We start from the raw sequence: 12,541 nt of genomic DNA, 5'->3' as shown, positions 1-12,541 counted from the left end.
CCGCCATAATATCCAACAGGTCTCATCGGGGAAGCACGCGCTTGAATTTTAAATAGCTGGGAGGAAATTAAAAAATAATAATGAATATAATTTGCTAGAGTAAAGTAAAATAATAATAAGAATCAACTCTCTTTTATGTAGTAAATATAGCCATTCTCTCGTTGTTACACTCTCCTTCTCTTCTCTCCACTGTTCTCGTCGCAACATAAGATTATAATCTTTTTAATTTACATATTTTAACTTAAAAAATATAATATTTTTTTAATATTCTAAAATAATCTTTCTAAATTTATTGTTTACAATAAATATAATCTATTTTTATTTAAATTGCTTCTTAATTTTTTAATATATGATATTAAAATTTTAAATATTATTTTTTAAATTAATCTGTGTAATCTAGGACGGCGAGTTCATCCCAGGCCGAGTTTAATGTATATATGATAATAACTCCTGGTGCATAATAAACGATGGGAATGTGGAAACTTTGAGCCATATTTAATAAAGTTTTGAAGGTTGGAGACTGATATGCGAAGTGCGTCATCGGCTGGGGGCTAATCAGCAGTTTTCACATAATAATAATGATAATAAAAATAATAGCAAAAGCCTTACCGTCAACCTCCAGCAAGGACATCTGAAGACGACACGTGTTAATCACAGCTCACGGTTTCCTCCTCCTCGTCCTTCCTATTTCCTGTCCGAAGTTTTTGACCAGGTCCACTGCGTCCTTTACATCCGCCACAACTCTTGACACTCAGATAATCACTTTCAAAAACCCTAATCACGTATAAAAATTCAAAACCCTTCTTTCCTCTACAATGCAAAAAATAGAAACTAAAAAATCTCCTCCATTTTATACCCTCTCCAACAAACATTGCTCCTAATCTCCTAACACCGCCAAAATTATAGAAAACCTCCACCTATGATTCCCAGGATTTGATGAAAGATCAAAATCCAAATCCAAGAATCCCTAATTTTAGCTTATCTTGATTCCAATTTGAAGGAACTATACTAGGGTTCAATGGAACAAAACCACATCGAATCAAATTCCTACAAATATCTAATAACAAACAAATCATCTTCATGGCTCGAAATCCGATTATTCTACGTAAGAGTAACTCCTTGCGTTATCGAAAGCGTACCCGACCACCTGACCATCCGCCATCTCCGTCGTTCAATCAGCACTCCACTGGAAATAAACGGCTCTAAAATCCCCTCCTCTGATTCCGCCTCCTTAACCCTCCGTCGCGACCGCCTCAACAAGGAATCATCGGAGGTTACGTATGTTAGCACGGACAGCGTGCGCGTCACCCGCGGGGTTGAATTTGAAATATTAGATAACAAGGACATGGTTTTGTGTGGGTCGTTGGAGAGGATCGAAACGACATCGTGGGGGAATAATGGGGGTGTAGGGGGGTTGGAGAATGATGCGAAGACAGGGTGGAGTTTAGAATGCTGTGTGGCGGCTGGTGTTTTTGAAGGGAATTCGGTGTTTAAATTGGGGGTTTCGGCGCCGGTGATCGAGGTCTATATTGCTGGTTGCTGTGGAGGTGTGCCGGTGATTTTGACGAAGACCATTTTGGTTGGTCCCATGAAGAAACCGTCCAGGTATGCGATGCTCGATGCGATTCCAGAGGATGAGGAGTTGGATAATAGGAAGCAAAGCGGTGTTATTAGTAATGGGTTGGTTAGACAACGCAAAGTTCGGGTAAATTAATCCTGTTGTCATTAATGCATCTCTCTTTGTTTGGATTTTTAATCAGAAATAGAATGATGGGAAATTGAAATGTTTTTTTTAGAGAAGTTAATTGAGGAAATGCAAGTGTATTGGTTGTTATGTTGCAGGGAAGTGCGGTTGTGAATGTTGTAGGCTTTTTGTTTGATTGCCTTATCGTTGCTTAAGTTGGATTGAAGTTACGTGAGTTGAGTTAATTCTGATTATGATTTGATTTAAGTTTTGTATAATGCAGGTAATGTGGATTTTGATGTTGATTGTGTTTTTTAAGTTGTAGTTCTGCAATGTGTCTGAGCGCTGGAGCATTATGTTTCCTGTTCTTGTTCTATACCGTGTCCAGTGAATGTAATTGTATGACGATTTCTTTCCCCTGAATCTATCTACGGTACCCGCTTTTTTTATTTCATGAGAAGTAGGTGCAGCCTCTTGAACCACTTGTTTATTTGGCGAGAGAGAGGAAGGCGGCTTCTATGTAACATGAGTGTCTCCCTTGAAATTATTATTACCTGTACAAGTCTATCAATTGATTACATTGTGGTGCAGCTTGGAGTTGGTCACAAATGATTTGTTGGATAATGTGCTTCTGTCTTCTTGAAATAAATCATGCAAATACGTGTTCCTCAAAGGAAGCAATTACGGTCTTCTAGATATTCAACTGTAGATCAGCTTTAAGAAGCTTAACAAACTCTTGCACCGGACAAATTGGAAAATTTTCTGATATATTTTGGACATCTTTTTTTCATGTGTTAATCAATGTGAATCCATGATGTGCATAGCTGCTTGGGTTGAATACAAGGACAAACATGAGCATGATTCAATATATATTGAGTGATTTTCTGATGATGTGTTTTAGAAAGGTTGTTGACACCTCAGTTTACTTGGAATAGCATCCCTTCGTCAGCAGTTTGTGCTATTTCAATTGTCTCATCAACATTGGGCCCTTGTGCAGATTACTGAAGCTGAAGATGATGATGGCTATGAATCAGATGAGAAAATTGGAAGCCAATACTACTCAGAAGACATGTATTATGGTGAGGATGGACAACTCTCGTGGTTTAATGCTGGTGTGAGAGTTGGTGTTGGAATTGGCCTTGGGATGTGTCTTGGTGCTGGCATTGGTGTTGGACTGCTCATGCGTTCATATCAAGCAACTTCGAGGAATTTTAGGAGGAGGTTTTTATGAACCGGATATTTTCTGTCTACTAGCTTGTCACCGTGGATGAACAGAAACAGCTGGAAATATTTCAGAATGTCGAATTACATCTGTAATATTGTTCAATATACGAAGTTGAAGGAGATGGGAACATATAAGGCAGGCGTGATCTGTTAAGTGTGAGTTTCAGTAAATGATACGGAAATTGTACATTATTTTTGTTTGGTAGTTGTAAGATCTATATATCTTGACAAGGAAACCAGCTTAAATTTCATCTCCTCATTCCTCTAGGTGCTTATAAGATCATGACTTGTGGTGGTCCAAATGGAAGTCGGATATAATGCAAATTTGCTTAAATATTTGAACTAGCAGAGCTTGGGAGTAGACTCTGGAGGAAATGACGGCCTTGATCTTCCGATGAACCTGCAAGAGATATACAGGCCTGCATGGGTTCCTGGTGGTGCGAGTGTGCCTCTATAAAAATGCATGTAGTTTTCTGGGTCCTGTAGTGTATTTGTGTAGCTCTCTCTCTAATGTAAGTGTAACAGGTTTATTTTCTCGTCTCAAACTCAAACTACTGCTTCTCATTTTTGCATTTAATTAATTTGTTTCAAGCTGTTTATTGCACTTCTGAAATAATGGGGAAGTCCTTTGAGACATATCATATCGGAGTGCTGTTATTTCTGTGATCTGATTTTTGCCATCTTTGGAGGAACGTAGAAGCATTGAACCAGGTATTTATTTCCATTTATCCCGAGGCTAAACCCATATGAAATGCTAGTTAGGACTATACATACGAGAATCACCCCCCCCCCCCACAGTGCACTTTCTTTTTGAAACCGTTTGTTTACGAAGTGGCTGAAGTAAAACATAGGAGCCATATGTTTGGTAAAGAAAAAAACGGTATTTACTGTTTATGGACTCTATTGTTTGTTATGTTTGCAGCAGAGGGTAAGAAGAAGCAGACCTTGATTCTGTGGTGAGGGAATCACTTTTCACTGTTTACTTAAGTGAACAGTTAAAAGGCAATTTTTTTTCCTTCGTGAATAGTGAAGTTATTCTTTATGGTAATGATGAGACTGCACCACTTCAAATTAAATGTATTGAATTAGATTTAATTCAGTGAAATAAAATAATTTTTTTATTTTTAATTATATCTTATTTAAAAAATTAATGTTATTCAATGATGTTAATAATAAATTAAATATAAATTATAATTATAATTTTATTTATAATAATATTTTATTTGATGTTGTTACATGCTTAAAAATCTAAAAAAATTATAATTCTTGAGGAATATATTTTATATGTGATAAAATTATATATAATTTAATAAAATAATAAAAAATATTTTATAAAAAATATTATTTATTTTATGATATAATAAAATAGTTGAATTTATAATATTTAAATAAAAAAATAAATATTAATTTATATTTTTTAAAATTATTTTACCATCTCAAGTATTTTTAATTAAATATATTAAATTATTTTTTTAATTAATTTTAATTTTAATTATATTTTTTTACCAAATATATATAAATACTAAATTAATCTTCATTAATTTTTTTTTATATAATAATTTTTTAAAATTATCATTAAAAAAAATTTTACATAATAATTTTTTAAAATTATAATTATAAAAACTATTATAATATCCAACTCACTGTCAAAGGACTACGAAACTTGCTTTCACCAATGGTGAAATGACAACCGACAGGGCGTGGTGAATTCCTCTGACAGTGGTTTTTAAAATTTTCACTTCCTCCTCCTGGAAGAGCCTGTTTATTTATGCGACTGTGGCTGTCTTTTAATTAAAATATAGTTTGTAATTATTTGATAATAAAAAAAATAATTTATTATTTATGAATCATATATGATTTTTATATCTAAAACACAGGTAATAAGCAGGTAATGAAAAGTAAAAATTTTTTATTTTCTACATATTATACATGTTAATTATATTGTTCATGGTTTTTTTTATATTATTTTTATTAATAGTTTTTTTTAAAAAAATTAGTTTAAAATAAATTAAATTCACTGTGAAAAATATTTTTTTTTAAAAATATAGTATAGAGTCAATTAAATTTACTCGCATTGTGATATTAATTTTATATCTGATAATAAAAAAAATATAGTATAGAGTTAATTAAATTTACTCACATTGTGATATTAATTTTATATCTGATAATATTTTATATAATTTTATTACACGCTGAAAAAATTATGAATATTATAGTTTTTATCAAATAAATTTTGTATGTAATGAAATTATAAATAGTTTAATAAAACAATAAAAAATATTTCATATAAAATATTATTTGTTTCATGATATAATAAAAATAATTAATTCAAGAATATTTAAATTTAAAATCATTAATATCAATATATATTTTTTAAAATTATTTTATAATTTTAATTTTAAAAATATTTTTAACCAAATATAATAAATTATTTTTTAATCTTAATTTTAACTAAATATCTATTTTTTTATATCATAACTGTAACAAATACTACGGTACCAAAAACATCCAAAAAAGTAGTGGGTAAAAAAGAATGCCGCCCCAACAGGGTAATGGCTATACTTCACCGAATCTAATTAGCGACCCATGTTCTTGGGAGCGGCTGGCACAACCCTTGGTCATAGTTACAGTTTTTTTCTTCTTCTTCCACGTGGGTATCCTTACTGAGAATAAATCTCTAACGGGTCATGATGGTCTTAAAAAAACACTAAGCCTAATTATGAAAACATAAACACTTTACTTGTTTTCATTAATAAAAAAAAAAAAACGAAGCAAGGGAATCGAAGTCATCGAAGCATTACCTCAGTTTTTCAAAACCCCAAGGACGAGGGGTCGGAAGTAGTCTACTGCTCTAGACAAGCAAGGGTAGGGTAGGGTAGGGGACCATTCACCATCTCCCTCCCATCCAAACCATAGGAAGCAGGACCATTCACCGTCTCCCTCCCATCCAAACCATAGGAAGCAAAAACAAACCAACAGAAAAAACGACACTCCATCAGCCTCTTTCTCTCACATTTCAGTTCACAAATAAGTAAATAAAAAAGAAGCCCTTTTCCCTCCTCCTCCTTCATACCCATCCAAAAAATGGCCAAATTCCTCACGTTAAACCCTAACAAGTACAAAAATTGTAAATGAGCGCCACGACTACCAGATCTTTAGCGACAATGTCACACCGCCGTAACACTAACACTCGTCCTCCTCCACAACAACAAAAACAACAACAACAACAACAACAACAACGTCTCCCTCTTGTTGTCACTCTCAACTGCATCGAAGATTGTGCCATCGAACAAGAATCCTTATCCGGCGTCGCTTTAATCGAACACGTCCCTCTCGGCCGCCTCTCCGATGGCAAGATCGAATCTGCCGCTGCCGTCCTCCTCCATTCACTCGCTTACCTACCACGCGCCGCCCAACGCCGTCTCCGTCCTTACCAGCTCATCCTATGCCTGGGGTCGGCTGACCGAGCTGTCGACTCCGCTCTCGCTGCCGATTTAGGTCTCCGGCTTGTCCACGTGGACACATCTCGAGCCGAGGAGATCGCTGATACGGTTATGGCTTTGTTTCTAGGGTTGCTGCGCCGGACGCATTTGTTGTCAAGACATGCCTTATCAGCTTCCGGTTGGCTTGGCTCGGTGCAGCCGCTTTGTAGAGGAATGAGGAGGTGTAGAGGTTTGGTATTGGGCATTGTTGGTAGATCTGCATCAGCTAGATCTCTGGCTACCAGAAGCTTAGCTTTTAAAATGAGTGTGCTGTATTTTGATGTACACGAGGTACTTGTTCACGCACTTTAGAATTTTCAGTTATTCAAGTTGCTTAGATTAGTGTTGATTTTGATGCCAAACAATGTCGTTTTTAGAATTTTTTTGTTGCTTGTGAATTAAATAGGAGAAAATTGTTAGATTTTTTTAATAGGATTGGCTGATGGGTTAGTAGAGCCATTTGAATTTAAAAGAATTTTTTTGTTTTGTGGATGCAGTTGATTTATGGGCAGATCAGAAATGAGCTTCATTGTGATGTTTTATGGGGTTTATGTGGAGATAATACATTTTGTGTCTGTAAATATTTCCAAATTAGTTGGTTATAAGGCACAAGTTGTTTTCTTATCTTTGTAATGAAAGAAAATAAAATCTTGGTTAAGCATACCCTGTTATATTTGATAAGCTTGGCATTTGGAAGATGCAATTTGGGTATGATTGAGAAACATTCTTTTAGAAGTTGATTAGTTGTGGGATTTGATGTTTTTTGAAGTGTTGCTTCTCTCTAATTTAATGCATTGACTTGTTGTGCACTCTTTTGCTTTTATTTTACGGTGCTCAAGTTATTTGCATTTGCTCTCCATTCACGTTTTTGCCTAAATTAATAATGCAGGGGCCAGGAAAATTAGCGAGGTCTTCTATTACATTTCCTTTAGCTGCTCGAAGAATGGATACTCTTAATGATTTACTTGCTGCGAGTGATCTTATTTCACTTCACTGTGCTTTAACTAATGAAACTGTTCAGATTATCAATGAAGAGTGCTTGCAACATATAAAGCCAGGCATATTACTCTCCTTACTCATTTTGAGAAGTTTGCAATAATTTACTTCCTGTTGATATTTATGTGGAAGGAACCTCTTTGCTTTCTTATAGGGGCATTTCTTGTGAATACGGGCAGTAGTCAGCTGCTGGATGATTGTGCTTTGAAGCAACTTCTGATTGATGGGACCTTGGCCGGTTGTGCCCTGGATGGTGCTGAAGGGCCACAGTGGATGGAAGCATGGGTATGTATGATTTATGAATTGGATTATGATGTTATTTTTAGGATATATATAAAAAGTTTGAATGGAGTATGTTATTTCTTGGAATCTATAACATTTCATGGCCAATTTGAAATATCAGTTACTTCATAAAAAAATTAATAACATACTCTCCCCCTTCTAAATAACCTAGCAAGTTGGGTTGGGTAGGTTGATGGATACCGCTAGTTGTCTCCTATTAGTATCATTTCAGTGGTAACTAAAATGCCGAGTGCTATAAAACATGCTCCTTCCAGTTTAATTCAAAAACGTTGGGGGCCTGTATGATTTGTATTTCCTGTTGCCCTATTTAATCACCCTTTTCCCCTGTTAGTCAATTTGTATTATTTATTTATTTATACCAGTAGCCTACAATGTTCAACTGTGATCAAATGCTCATGTGGCATTGCTGCTTAAAGCAAATGTCTTGATTCGTTTTGGCCTAAATCAACCGTTTCTTTTCTGAATATACATGTTCCTCAGGGAAAAACTCTATCCTCGTCAAACTTTCCATTACTAGACTATGGATTGGGACAAAATCAAGTTCTTTTTTTTTTTTTTTTTTTTTTAGTTTTAGAGGGTAAAGGCCCTTATTGTTACACTTCCTGCTTAGATATAGTATGGTGAGCGGTAAGGGTTGAGGTCTCAAAGCACTGAGCATGGTCTTTGATTTTTGGTAATGTTTGGAAAAATGTGTGCTGTAGACTAAGATTTTATGTGAATGTTGTATGATATTTAACTCAGAATATAGCACCTCTGTCTGAGTGATCCATCCCAAACTTTTGCTTCAGGTAAAAGAGATGCCCAATGTATTGATACTTCCACGCAGTGCAGATTACAGTGAAGAAGTGTGGATGGAGATAAGGGACAAAGCTATCTCTATTCTGCAGTCATTCTTCTTTGATGGGATCGTACCAAAGAATGCTGTTTCTGATGAGGAAGGTGAAGAAAGTGAAATAGGTGATGAAAGTGAACCATTTCACAGGCAAGACAAAGAAAGTACTCTGCAGGATTCTGTTGGTGAGCAATTGACTGATGATATTCAGCTAACTCCAGAAACCTCTCGCAAAAAAGTGAGTGGTCAGTCAATAGAATCTACCAGCCAAGCTCAGGGTTCTGGCATGTCTCAAAATACAACCACAAGATCTGATGAAAGACGCAGCCGATCAGGCAAGAAGGCAAAAAAAAGACATGGCCGTCAAAAACCTCGACAGAAATCAGACAATCCTTCTCAATTAGAGAAAGAAAGTACTTCACATCAAGAAGATGATACTGCTATGAGTGGCAGTGATCAAGTGTTAAGTTCCAGTTCTCGGTTTGCTTCCCCTGAAGACTCAAGGAGTAGGAAAACACCAATAGAATTAATGCAAGAATCAAGTTCAGGCCAGCTTTCAAGATCAGGCAAGAAGCTCAGTGGAAAGTCTGATGAGCTGCTCAAAGATGGGCACATTATAGCTTTATATGCAAGAGATCGCCCTGCACTCCATGTTTCCAGGCAAAGATCTAAAGGAGGTGGATGGTTCCTGGATGCTCTGTCAAATGTAACAAAAAGAGATCCTGCAGCCCAGTTCCTTGTTGTTTTCAGAAACAAGGTTTGTTTGGCAGAAATCATTCATGCCTTTACCACATTTTCCAACCAAATCATCATATTACAGTTGCTAGCATAATTGGGTAGATTAACTGTTGAGTTCGCTAATGTGTTTTTGTGGATGCATTTTTTTGCAGGACACAATTGGGTTGCGCTCTTTTGCTGCTGGTGGAAAGTTATTGCAGGTACTTTATATCTTGTAAGATTAAGTAGTTGGAGAGTGCTGCTGCACTGGTATGATAAGAAGTTACTGTTGACGGGCACTAATATCTGCTCAAGTTCTCATGGTTTGCTAGTGTGATATGGTTGTGCTTCTACAACTAGCACCGTTCCTTTTCTTTTGCTGATAGGGCATTCTTTACACACTTTGAGTTCTCGGAAAATGTTTATGACTGGGGCATACTTAATCTTCGTATCTGTTTGTGGAACATAGACATCTTTATGTTTTTATGTATTGCTCCTTTACAGTGCATTGGTTTAGGAAAGTAGACATTTGCTGTGTGAAATCAGACACTGGATTGATTATTTTGAGGGTTGCATGTTTTCAAAGAAGATAGAAGCTTGTTATTGTTTAATCAGGCTCTCCTTTTGTTCTCAATTATGCTCTTCATTTGGAAAGCAAAATGAAAATTGTGCTTAGAGAATCTGCATCTATATACAAGTCCTGTCATTCATTTTCCAGCATGATTGAATGGTAAATGCCTAACTTGCTAAAATTCAGGTATCTTGATGTAATTATTTGGTTGCTTGGGATTAAGGTTGAGTTCTATTCTGAAAATCACAGATTAACAGGAGAATGGAATTTGTTTTCACCAGTCACAGTTTTGATGTTTGGGAGAGTTGGACGTTGGAAGGTTCTTTGGATGAATGCAGGCTGGTTAACTGTAGAAATCCTTTGGTACATTTCTCTCCTCTTTGTATTATGCTGCATGATAATTTTCCTCCAACTGTCTTAAACTCTCTTGAGCTCTAATAAACAGAGATCTGTAATGGTTAATTATAGTCCCTCTAGCTAAAAAATAGTGGTGCTTAGATGGTTACTAAGATTAATTTTTCAGTAGGGCATCAACACACATGAAGCAGTGCATGGAATTTTGATAAATCCATCATTCTTAAGTAGCTACCTGCCTTCCACCCTGCACTTGCACAGAGGAAATCCAATTCCTATTTACCTGTCCTCTCCCCTTTGAATTGTCTTAATTTGTGCAAAAAATTGCAGGCTATTTTGGATGCACGGATCGAGATTTTGGCCACCTTAGGGGAAGATGATGGTGTTACTCGTTGGCTAGATTAGATTGTGATAGCAAGATTTGATAAACGTAATCTTTTTTATTTGCCCATCTCATAATTCTTGTCAGCTTCTCATTTTGTTTTCTCCCTAAGTTTGTTGTTTCCTCGAAACAATTTGTAAAAAGCATTCTTTTCTGTTTCCTTTTTCCCCCCCTTCTGGTTTTGTAAGTTCTCAGTTATATATGCATCCATTACCCGTGGGATGTATGGCCCTCTTGCTGAAATGAATGTACTTTATAATTTATGAGAACTGTCCATTGCTTCGTCAAATGGATCGTTGTTTCTACCTTGATGAATTAATGAAATTCCATTTCAGTGACCATTTTGCTGTTGTCGAAGCTAGTAGATAGCTGTCAACCAATGCTTTATCATCTCTACCTTTTATTGTAGCTGCGCTAGCGTCTGGGCTTGTGAAGTAATCACTGATCAATAACAGAACTTCAAAATTCACAAAGGTGGGCGTGCTTTGGATCACTGAATAAGTTCACAAGGCATCTCATCTTTCAATGATTCCAGAAATCCTTGACGGGAGAGAAGTCAGAATTTTTAAACAAGATCATAGTACAGGTGGTTGAGCAAGATTTTCTGCTTCACTCTCTTTGATAATGCTGTCTTAATAATTAAATGCACTCGTGTATTAAGCTAATGTCTATTTGCAGTAAGCGCACAAAATTTTCTTTCAGAGTCAGGATACATAAAAACAGAGATGCTAATGGTTTTTTTTGCCTGTAAGCATCAAGCTTGGTGACATTGGGCGGTGAGGCTGCGCTACTTCTTCCCTAGTGATCTGCAAGATTTCAGTTTTGGAATGATAAAGCCGTAAAGGTAACGCAAGATCCTGCAGATCCTTAATCTAATAAAGCAAGAATGTCCCATTGCTGCAGTTGGCAAAGGAAAGCTCACATGGTTTTTTGGAGCCCACAACTTGGCTTGAGAGAGGCGCAAACTATGGGGGACAGGAAAGCTTTTGCAATCGCCATTCGTATATACATACATAATGCTTCAAAACCATCCAATTAATATCAGCTGATCTCGCACTGACCATTTACATGATCAAAATAATTGCTTAAAATTTCCCACTCGTATTTCGGATCTCTAGTCTTAATCAATACTGCTTGATATCGACCAAAGTATAATTGCTAATAAAATTCCATCTTCTTCCGAAGCTGGAGAGGAGGTGGGGACAAATCTTGAGTTCGAATTCTACCTTCGTCTGGCGATCTGAAAGGGTCATTCCTGTTGTCACTCTTTATTTTCTATTGGAGGCCCGTGTTCAATTATACAAAACAGCTCACAAATATTCTCAGGTTTCTGAACGAAGCATCCATGCTGCAACTACAATATTTACGATAATTTTTTTTTCTGAATTGGATGGCCTAGAGAGCAAATGCATTTACTGATGTTTATTATTGCTATATATACAGCACGTTGTCTTGGATACATCGTTGGCCGTTGTTACAAGAGTATTTGCCTGGGAATTTTGTTGGGGACTTTAATCAATACAGGGATCAACAAAGTAAGCAATTTCTCGGTCGCTGTCACTGAATAATCGGTTACACTAGTTCAGCTTCCTTTTCAACCATAATGTTTTTGCTATTTCCGAGTTTTGATACGCATAATCAGCATTTTCACAATATAGTAATGAGTAGATGTTAGCTAAACGCAAAGGCAAGCTACTTAAAACAGACAAAGCTGATAATCACAGGCCCCCAAGTGTCTCTCCCGAACGAAACTTTCGTAATTCATCCTTCTGCGGTGTCTTCTAGGAAGGGTGCAAGTTACCTCTGCTGAGAGTCACACGCGGCTTTATCAGTCTCACTTCTACCCAAAGGTCACTCTAATCTCACCTTGGTTAAAACAAAACAAAACAAAAAAGGTTTTGGATTCGAACTACGAAAATATAAACCAATGAAGTTTTTAATTCGTGGTCTTTTAGTTCAAGTACCAACCAAATTTTGACTTGCTGTACCAAGGGAT

General features: G+C 36.1%; 1 protein-coding gene across 1 annotated transcript; it reads left to right on the top strand.

Annotated features, from left to right (window-relative positions):
• Nucleotides 1–625: 625 nt before the first annotated feature.
• On the top strand, nucleotides 626–10,886 carry LOC105138265 (C-terminal binding protein AN-like). Its single transcript, XM_011044315.1, has 10 exons — nucleotides 626–1,705; nucleotides 2,682–2,912; nucleotides 3,258–3,351; nucleotides 6,038–6,681; nucleotides 7,280–7,448; nucleotides 7,541–7,671; nucleotides 8,478–9,278; nucleotides 9,412–9,459; nucleotides 10,059–10,172; nucleotides 10,494–10,886. The coding sequence occupies exons 1-10, from the start codon at nucleotides 1,019–1,021 to the stop codon at nucleotides 10,566–10,568; spliced, it is 2,994 nt and encodes a 997-aa protein (XP_011042617.1). The 5' UTR covers nucleotides 626–1,018; the 3' UTR covers nucleotides 10,569–10,886.
• The last annotated feature ends 1,655 nt before the right edge of the window (nucleotides 10,887–12,541 follow it).

The sequence above is a fragment of the Populus euphratica genome, unplaced genomic scaffold (assembly GCF_000495115.2).
Source record: "Populus euphratica unplaced genomic scaffold, PopEup_1.0 scaffold2.1, whole genome shotgun sequence".
NCBI lineage: Eukaryota > Viridiplantae > Streptophyta > Magnoliopsida > Malpighiales > Salicaceae > Populus > Populus euphratica.
The sequence above is the reverse complement of the archived record's forward strand: the minus strand, read 5'-3'. Positions and strand labels throughout refer to the sequence as shown.